Below are 10421 nucleotides of genomic sequence, written 5' to 3'. Positions count from 1 at the left end.
CACACACACACACACACACACACACACACACACACACACACACACACACACACACACACAAAAACATTTTAAACTTTGGGATCTTGTTTATTGATTGTAGCATATAGATTATATTTCAATTCCCTGATTGTTATCTAAAATTTATAAAAGCATAATGGGGGGAGGGGGACAAGAAGACATTCAGGTACCTTTTTGTGCAGCAGGTGACTCTTCATCAAGCCCTTTAGATTTTAATCCAGGTCTAACTGAATCCAGCACAGAAAGACCGAGACGAAGGATTATTAACGTGATCCAACTCACTAAGATCATAGTTTTAAACATATTGTTCGGATTTCTTGGAAAATCACTGTGATTTTTTTCTTCTTTCTTTTTTACTACATAATTTGTCCAGCTGTTAGATAGGCTTTAGTTTAACTCTCACTTTAACATTTACTCCTTATTTCAGTATTTGTACCAGCAAAGTAGAGCCTTAATGTCCATACCGCCAAAACCTGAGACACTGCTCCACCCACAACCGACCGCCCTGACTCGAAGCCTTAGAACCTCCTGCGTCAGGATTACAGATCACACCCTAACCCTCTTTTATGAATCCGAAACCAAAAAACGCTGATGATGATGATGATGATGATGATGATGATGATGATGATGATGATGATGATGATGATGATGATGATGATGATGATGATGATGGAGTATACTGTAGCAGGTGTGGTCCGACGGCTCGTCTGCGTCATGCTCAGCAGCGTGAAGTGCCTTTGGCTGGAGACGGCAGTAGACTTTTCTGTTCTGATTCACTGATGGTTCCACGTTTCAGAGGAAGCTCTGTAGACGTAAATAAACTGTAAGTTTGGACCTTCGCTTTTCTGTTCGGCTGCATAGCCAACAGAAAAACGAATATCTGAAGTCCGATATTTAATGTATTTCTTTTTTTTTTTTTTTTATGAGAGTCAGCACTGGATCCTCCTGGATGATCTGTTTAATTTCACAACGATACCAGTGGAATACAGTCTTATTCTTTGGGTATTTAATGGCAGTGTTTGCTTGTATTTGTTTTCGTGCTTCACATGTGACTGCTTCATGGAAGAAGAGTTTGCACACTCAATGTAGTCTGGTGCCTCCTTCGAATGAAAACTCTTTTTTTATTATTATCAGACAAATAGTTAAACAGAAACCAATTTGAACATGAATCTTGGATTATTTGTTCAGTTATCTACAGCGGTCTATTCAGGAAAAATACCAGTTTCACTATATTAAATTTAATTTAATTTTTTTTAATTTTTTGTTTTTATTCAAAACTAAAGAGCAACAATTATTCCCTCTGCAGCTGGAATACAATAATATGCAGTGGATCTCAAATGTGTACACATCCCTATTAAAAAAAAAAAAAAATGATGATGATACATATTTTTATAGCAATTTCTTTAGATAATCTAACACCTACTCTTACAATTCAACTGAAAATATAACTGATCTCTTAGACAAAATATAAAAATGCATTAACCTAGCTGCACGCGTTTGCACACCCTAAACTAACATTGTTAGGGTGAATTAAACTTCAGCATTTGGTTTTCCTTGGTAGGAGTCCCGCATAATGACTTAAGAATATCTGCCCACTCCACTGTGTATAAGACTGATTTATCTTATAATAAGTCTAGTTCGGCATTTCCAAAACTTGAATTTTCTTAAGGTGAAAAATGACAGTGACATTTTTATATAGCAAATATTGCACATAAACTGATGGGTTTGCAAAAACCCAAGTCCAATCTGAAGACGACCAATCCCTTATCATTTTATTGCCAACACCGTGTTTCATTATAATTAATGTGTGATTTGGTCATTATTATTTTTGTGATGCTTAGATTTGCTTGATTATTCTCCTTTTAGCTGGACTAGGACTACTTTGGACTGCAGATCTTTTGCCCAGCATCCTGCTTTGCAGTACAAACCTGATGCCCAATACAGATGATTATTTATGTCTTGTAATGCTTCTGTTTTCCCAGGTTGTTTATTGAGTTTTTCCACCCTTCTCCTGACTCATACCTTCATACAATGCCAGAATTGTGATCAATTGTAGCCTCTCCACAAACTATAGCTTTAGCTAAAGAATAGAGATGCCAGAAACTCCCAAAGTGAAGAAAGGCGTAAAGTTAAACACGCTGAATACTGGAACTGAATCAAAAAGGTCACCCAAGTCCGCAAAGCATAATTATATAACCATTTGTTTTTGCGTTTTTCTCACATCTTTTCGGCGAACTCTGTTTTTCAGTTTAACTGTACAGAGTAAACGTCAGATTAGATCTGAAAAAGGTTTTGAAAGGATTTATCAATTTCTTTAACATGTCAAAATGTCTTGCGTTATATCCCGGGTGTGTACACTTTTGAAAACTTCAGTATCTTATCGCCTTCACTCTCTTTCTCGCATCTCATTAACGATTTAAAATCTAGCAACAGTATAATGGGAAATTATAGCGTTTTTTTTTTTTTTTTACTAATAATTTAAAATAGTTGTATATTGTTACACAGGGAAACAATCCATACCTACTCAGTTCAGGGCACTTTCTAAAGTTTAAAGTCTAAAAGACAGCAGAGTTGGGCACAAACACAAAACTACAGCCATTCCCGTGTATCATAAAAATGCCAGATTATTGCCAGATTCTTTAAACTGCGCAACAAAATTTTGTTTGGATCGGAAAGAAAACATAGTTCAAATTAAAACATGAGGATCTCAGAAGTAAAACTAAAAAGATAATGAAATAAATAATACATCCAGTGGCAACAGAGTAAATTATGTCCCACCAAAATAAAAAACTGCTCGGAGAACCAAAACCTTTTTATACAGCGAAAAAGAAACAATTTAAACAAAATGCAAAGTATAAAATAAAGATTTGATAAACCAAATTATTTTATAGACTAGTAAAAAAAAATAAATAAATAAAAAAGGGCATAATGCAGAAACTTTGGGCCCAATCTCTTGGTGAGCCATTGCCAAATTTGTCCATAATAGTAAAAGTTGGAGTTTTACCCATTCACGCTGCTTTGGATAAAAGAAATTATGTTCAGAAGTGCAAGAAACCTATAGGCTTTAATCTCCACCGTGCACTTATGACACACTTTAACTATAATGTAGCTAAATTTTCATTCACAAACATCCTGCAAGGAAATAATTACATACGTTTAATAAATTATTTGCTTATTTTAGAGGAACCAACTCCTATCAAAGCTGCATATGAGCTAATAGAGATATTCATCTGATACCATGAGTCATGCAAGCAGCAAACATTTTCCTGAGGTGTCTGAATAGTTTCAGTGGAAGCTGCTTCAGTCGCTCACGAGTGTTAAAATTCCTCACAGACTTGGCAAATGTGCATTTTTTTCCTATTTTTGTTTTTTTACCAATTTGAAAACATTTCCACCAAGCAAATGCTGAACTACCAAAATTTGAAGATGATAATAGATGCAATGTAAAAACGAGGACCAGAAGAGTGTAAATGTTTTTTTWAAAAAAGAAAACTTTACAGGAGTTACGTGGTTGCTTCCAGCTGCGATGGTCAGAAGTGTCCAGGAGATGCAGTGCTATGCAGCAGAGGCCTCAAAGCTGAAATAATTATTTCTTTTGTTTTTACATTTGTCTCTGTTAACCCTAAGACCTCCGTGGTTTCGACCCTCACTGAGTTTCGTCCCACGCTGCAGTAATTTGTTTGCAGACAGGCTAAAAGAGTCTTTCTATTCCGGAGTCGACATGCAACACGTGAGCGCTAACCCTAGCAGGCGGCCTCGAAGCCGCTGACGCTGTTTGGACATAGCCTACCACCTGCTTACCAAAGACAGTCATGACGTGGGACAAAACACAGCAGACTAGCGGATGTCGCGGGAGCCCGCATGAGGCTAGAAGCTGCTTTATCTCGAAAGAAATGAACCTGGACACGTCCTAACATCTCAGTTGTGGAGGAAGTGCAGGAAGCAGGCCTCTCTAAACTGTGACTTCTTAAAAGAGGCCCGTTAGCAGTCGCTCAGCTGTTCACTGTTGAATACCTACTAATCATAACGGCACTAGAGGCTGACTCGGTGTGTGTATACTCCATGCCAGAAGGTCTCAGTGGAGTTTCTCAGTCATCGTTGTCCGTGTGCTTAATGTCGTCTCGTGTGTGCGTGCGTGCGTGCGTGCGTGTGTGTGTGTGTATGTGTGTGTGTGTGTGTAAGTGGGGCATTTATCTCCTATCCCGAACCACGTGTGGCACAGAAATCCCTGTCTGTAAATCAGCTCCAAAATGGCCTTGAAACTTTTCGCTCCGGTGCCCGTGCAGCGCGTCTGTCTGTTCACCGAGGGTTTCCAGAAGGTGCTTTGTATGAAAGTGACAATAACCTTTATTACAGATGTTGTGTATATCTTTGATATTCTGATGTTTATCCTATTTTGTGAAGAAGAGAGAACATTTAGAGAAAAAAAAGAAAAAAATCCAGAAACTAGTTATATGTGTGTATGTATTGGTATTGCACAGGGTCTGATCTTTGCTTTGTAACTTTTATCCCCTTCATATGGCTAAAAGTATGTTAGATATTTTCTAGCTTTGTAGAGACTTTGTACGCATATGCTATTCAGTTTAAATAAATTGTCAGTTCTAAACTGTGACTTTGCTTGATTTATTTGTTGCTTCTTTGGCCATTTTTAATACCTTCTAAAATGAAGGGAGAATTAGCAACATTGATATCTAGAAGGGAAATACACTCTCTTCCAACTCAAACACTGGCCTGTTCCTAGATTCTAAGGTGAAAAGACTTAAATCTAACTCAACACATTTCTTTAAGTTGAAGCCCACATAGATTTCATAGAATAAGAAACAAGTGTTAATTCAACCGACCTTTCTATGTTTCCTCACTCCATCGACGACAGACAGACTTTGCTGAAGATTTCCTTTCTAGCTAATCTGTTGTGGAGTAGCTGCTGCTGTGTTTGACGTTGCTGTTGTGTTAATGACCAGTTTGGACCAGGCAGGCTCCAGCTCTCTCACGTCTGACTCTTTAGTTTACAGTCGTTACAGTGGACTTAACGACTGCAAGGTGCCCAGGTCCTGCGGCTGTCAACAAGTCCTTATCAGCAAAACTGATGACATTGTGATTGACTCCAGTGAATTTTCATTTTTATCTTGCTAACCGATGCCTGCAGATTCTTGGATGGGGCCTGTGGGTATTTTTGTCCTTTCTCTGAGCGTTGCACGGTCTGACACTGGGATGAATCTGAGGAGACATCCACTCCTGGGAAGACTGGCAGCTGTCATAAATGTTTTCCACTTGTAGATAATCTCACTGAAACGCAGAATGATGGACCTCAAATAGCTTGAAATAGCCACGACCTTATAACTCTTCCCAGATGAATGAACATAATCAGACCTAATCCAGTGTGTGTGTGTTTTTTTGAATGTCCTTAAGAACCTGGTAAGGACTAGATACTATTTTTGTAAGTTAATGTATTTTTACGTGCTTTCTTCTTGGAACTACTGTATATTTACAGAATTGTGTTTTATGTTTAAATTTGGAAGGAATTAAGGAGGTCAACATTTTACTTCACCACATTTATTCACCCCCGTTTATTCATGATGTTTCTTTAGAGATTCTCTGCATCTCTAATTGAACTGTCCTGATCTTTAACAAAACGGCTAAAAAAATCAAAGTACAATCATAAAAAAAAAAATGAAACAGGCATCATCTGCACTAAACTGAAATGCTTCAGGGTGAGTTTAAAAAACCTGGGTTTCCGTTTATAGCAACAAAAATTTAATTATACAATTTAAAACTAAGATTCTAATATTGAAAAAAGAGAGAAAAGCAGTCAACATGCAACGTTTATACACGGAACCAGTGAAAAGTTTGAACACACCTTCTCATTCAATTCAATTGGAAATTGGGGCCACACTTTTCACTGGAAGCACACGTTCATTATTTAGGAAAAAAAAAAAAACATTTGAACGGTTCTCCACTGCTTTACATTGGCTTGCCGAAACCACAGTGACCAAAGGACTCTCCAACATCTGGAGCCAGACATCCTGTAGAAACCAGTCTGAGTTAGAGACTAAATAAACATATTAGAAAAACACCAAAACAAACACTGGCGTTTGAACCAGGAGGAAGACTTATCCATTCGAAATAAAAGTGAAATGTTGGTTAATGTATAGTTCAGACGGGATAGAGAGCATTTGTTAACAAATATTTGCTACAAACTCTGTCTGGGTTTCCAACTCTCACCTGTTACCTCTGCAAACTAACAGAGCGGAAAGAAACAGATTCGTGGAAAGAATCTCTCTTCTGACATGCAATGCCCTGTTTTGACAGCAGAGTGCGCTACAGTTTAAGAATTAGAACTCCATTTTTTTCATGACGTGAGAATTAAAACACCAGCTTCTTTGCAGACTTTCACTGTAACAAGTGTAAGCAAATATCTGACAAAGATGTTATCCAACTGAGTGTATGTTTTTATATTAGCTTGGATTTATTTTTTAAAAAGTTGTAACTTTTTTAATTAAGCATTTATAATAAAACAACAAACAACATCTTTAGAACATTTTCAACCAACTAAGCTTCGACAGCCTGATAGTAGTCTTCATGAAGTCTGCTTCCTTGGTCTTGTTTATTCTATTGACATTTCAGGCTCCAAACCTGACAGCTAATAATAGATGCACAGGTCATACACGGTGTGACCTCACAGGAAATGAGATCAAACACAGGAAAAACGTTCTGCTCTCGCTCTCTCTCTTTAACTCTCTCTCTCTAACTCTCTCTCTCACGTCCCAGACGCAGCAACGACAATCCTCTTAATCCAAATCTACTGTTTGTAATGCATGCCTGCTCCACACACGCCGCTCTGGGTAATGCTGTCTGCCCGTGTCTGATATGTGAATGCGTCCGCCCCTCTCTGCATGTGTGTTCACATTCCCCGGTGGTTTTCTAAGCACTTTCTTTACCAACAAACCCAGCCTGAGCAGAGGCTCCAGAACACAAACATTAATGCTGCGTGTTGGGGATAGATGCACACAGACACCAGAGCCGGACCACTTAACGCAGAACATATTCTACTCTTAAACAGCGGATTACCGTTTCGGATATTATGCGAGAACTCTGCAGGGAGTAAAAGATGGATTTCCTTTGGCTTCACAGTCGGCTCAGTTGAGCTGATAAACATTTAGAGATAAGATCATAAAGATGAAGCTGCGTAACAATGCGCGCTGCAGATTTAAGGTTTTACCATCAATCCAATGTTACTTTTTTTTGCTTGTAACCCAGAATCATCAGGTTAGTCATTTAAAATGTGAGTCTGCTAAAACTCTTACAAAACATGCATATAGAAAAAACACTCCAAATCTTCTATTACTGACTAATTTAGCAACTAATTTCAATAAATCTACCTGTGAGAACATGAAGACATTGCTTGAGAAAACAGTGTTGAAAGCATAACTGTAAATTTATCAAAAAGAGATTAAACAACCTCTGAACTGTGCAAAAAAAAGCAAATCGTCTCAGGCACATGTAGCTCCACAAATCATCACTGACTGTGGAAACTTTACACTGGACTCGTTGCATCTTGAATTCTGCATCTCTACTCTCTTCCGTCAGACTCTGGGATCTTGATTTCCAAAGGAAATGCAAAATTTACTTTCAGCTGGGGGGAAAAAAGGACTTTAGAGCACTGAAGAACAGGCCAGTAGCCCTTGTTACCAAATGACATTACTCTGGCATTGTTTTGTGCTCATGAATGAATGAACACAAGGAATGTGACAATTTTAGCCCGTGCCCTGCATACATCTGTGTGCTGAGTCTTGAGGCTATGACTACATCTGCAGTTCACTCCTTGTGAATCTCACCGAAATCCTTCAGTCGACTCACAATTCCTTCAAGACTGTGGTTCTCAACATTGGTTCCGCGCCCTTTTTTTTATTCCAATGAAGTTTTTCTTTCCACTAAACTTTCCACTAACTGACTGGTTAGCAGCTTTTCCAATAACCTTGAAGCTAAAACACAGATCTGTATGAAAATATGTTATTTATCTTCTTCTATATTAAAATATATTTTCAGTTTTTCTTAGTTGTGAGAAATAATCATCGGTTAAATGAAATACCTGAACCAGATCATTTTGTGACTAATAGACCTGTATGAGATTAACTTTTCAATTGCATTAATTAAGTAAATATTTTTTTTGTGAAGCTACAGTTTATTTACTTAACTTTGACAGTTGGCTCACAGGATGTTTTTTATTTTTTAATGTGTACCACTAATGTGCATGGAATCCCGTTATTATTTATTTATTATTTTTAAATCAGAGTGGCGGCTTCCATAAATACGCATTAAAAGAAAAGAAAAAACAACACCGCAGTAAGATATGATAAACTCTGTGTTGAGCCTGAAACAGGCCAACTTTTATTTATTCAGTTAAAAACAAACTGAAACAAAAGGCGCCTCTGATAATCTGAGGTTTCTGTAGGATGATCAGTGGGCAGAGAGAGAGGAGGGGGGGGGGGGGGGGGCCCGGCAGCTCCAGCAGCCTCCTGCCTCTGTCCCGCACATCAGAGCCGCCTGTCCCGACGTAAGGACGCTGTTCTGCTCCTCTCCTCTCCGGAGCAACAGCAATCTGCCCCGGGGGAGAGGAACGAGGACCCGGTATGCAGCCTGCAGACACACCGCTGAAGGATGTGATTTTTTTATTTTCTATTTTTTTTGCTGAGAACTTTTAATGATTCTTTAAGAAGATGCAGGTTTTCCTGAATGATCAGTTAAAGTCAGCAGAGGAAGCGCGTCAGCAACCCATCAACTGGAATTAGGAATATAAACACAGAAACTTTCTGTAACCGAGATTCTCTGGAAAACTTTTTATTTATTTCTTTTTTTGGAGATGGAGCCCGAGGAGGGGAAAGTCTCGGTATGGGTCTGCCGAGAGGAGAAGCTGGTCTCCGGGCTGACTAAACGAACCACCTGTGCCGACGTTGTGAGGGTTCTGCTGGAGGACCAGAACCTGCAGCAGGGCGCCGCAGCCGCGATGCTGTCCGGCTCTCCGCAGTCCTACTGCGTGGTGGAGAAGTGGAGGGGCTTCGAGAGGATTTTGCCCAACAAGACCAAGATCCTGCGGCTGTGGAGCGCCTGGGGAGACGAGCAGGAGAATGTCCGGTTCGTCCTTGTGAAGAGCGAAGCTTCGCTACCCAACAACGGGCCCCGCAGCGCCGAGGCGCGGGTCGTCCCGAGCCGGGAGAGCGGCGGCCCGGGTGGGCTGCTCAAGGGCACCGCCAAGAGCTGCTGGGTCGCCGCGGCGGCTGCTGCCAACATGTCCCAAGAGAAGCAGAGGCGCATCGTCCGGAAGGCCTTCAGGAAGTTGGATAAAATGAACAGAAAGAAAGAACAGACAGTACCTAAGGATAAAAGTTCAGTGGAGAAGATGGAGACCCTGGTCCACTTGGTGATCTCGCAGGATCACACCATCCGGCAGCAGATCCAGAGAATCAAGGAGCTGGACCGGGAGATCGAGCGGTACGAGGCCAAAGTGCACTTCGACCGCATCAAGAGACACGGGGCGAACTATGTGCAGGACACGTACATGGTGGAGTCCTCCGTGGAGAGCCCCGCTCCATCCGCGGACGGGAAGCGCAAAGCGGAGCGCCAGGACGTGCGCTGCACGGCGGAGGCGCTGGCGCAGTTCGAGGAGTACGCGCGCCGCTGCGAGGAGGTGGTGCGACTGCAGGAGGAGGTGACGGAGCGGGAGGCGCTGGTGGAGAGCATCACCGGGGAGATCCAGGAGGAGCTGAACCGGCGCTGGATGAGGCGGCGGCGGGACGAGGGAGCGTCGGAAGATGCGCAGGACACCGACAGCGCCGCGGAGGAGATGAGCCTCTGCGAGCCCGCGGATCCAGCCGTGGAGCCAGACGTGGAGAGCCTGTCAGAGAACGAGCTCCTGCTGGAGGAGGAGAGGATAAAAACCCAACTGGACACGAGTCTGTACATCGGCCTGAGGCTCAAGACGGACCTGGACGCCATCAGAGGGGACTTGGACCTGAGTCTGGCACTCTGGGAAACCAAAGAGAGCGAACTGTTGGACCTGCTTGGCAAAGTTGAGACCATGGAGCTGGAGCAGGCGAACAAACAATTGACTGACGACGAAAAGGAAGAACTGCCTGTGAGCAGTGGAGAGGCTGACCCGGGGTCAGTGGAACAGAGCACGGGTTGGGTGGAGCAGGCCAGAGGTCTGTCAAAAGCCTGCAGCATTAATGATGAGGATTCGGACACGGGCCTGAGCTCAATGCACAGCCAGGACTCCGACAACCCTCCCGTGTGTGAATCACTGGTGTAATGCATCTTTGTGTCGCAGCATCTTAGGCTTTTTATGCAGTTCAGTGAGACAAACTCAGTGGCATCGAGAGAAATCAGCCTTGGCTTCCTGAAATATA

General features: G+C 41.6%; 1 protein-coding gene across 1 annotated transcript; it reads left to right on the top strand.

Moving 5' to 3' along the window:
* Window positions 1-8542: 8542 nt before the first annotated feature.
* On the top strand, window positions 8543-10415 carry rassf10a (Ras association domain family member 10a). The gene has a single exon (XM_008411704.2). The coding sequence runs from the start codon at window positions 8879-8881 to the stop codon at window positions 10322-10324; it is 1446 nt and encodes a 481-aa protein (XP_008409926.1). The 5' UTR covers window positions 8543-8878; the 3' UTR covers window positions 10325-10415.
* Window positions 10416-10421: the final 6 nt, after the last annotated feature.

Source organism: Poecilia reticulata, linkage group LG6 (genome assembly GCF_000633615.1).
Source record: "Poecilia reticulata strain Guanapo linkage group LG6, Guppy_female_1.0+MT, whole genome shotgun sequence".
Taxonomy (NCBI): domain Eukaryota; kingdom Metazoa; phylum Chordata; class Actinopteri; order Cyprinodontiformes; family Poeciliidae; genus Poecilia; species Poecilia reticulata.
Note: the sequence above shows the minus strand (reverse complement) of the source record. Positions and strands in the feature narration are given on the sequence as shown.

Bases quoted from the DNA above. Each gene is read 5' to 3' on its own strand.
- rassf10a (XM_008411704.2), top strand. From the start codon at position 8,879: ATGGAGCCCGAGGAGGGGAAAGTCTCGGTATGGGTCTGCCGAGAGGAG.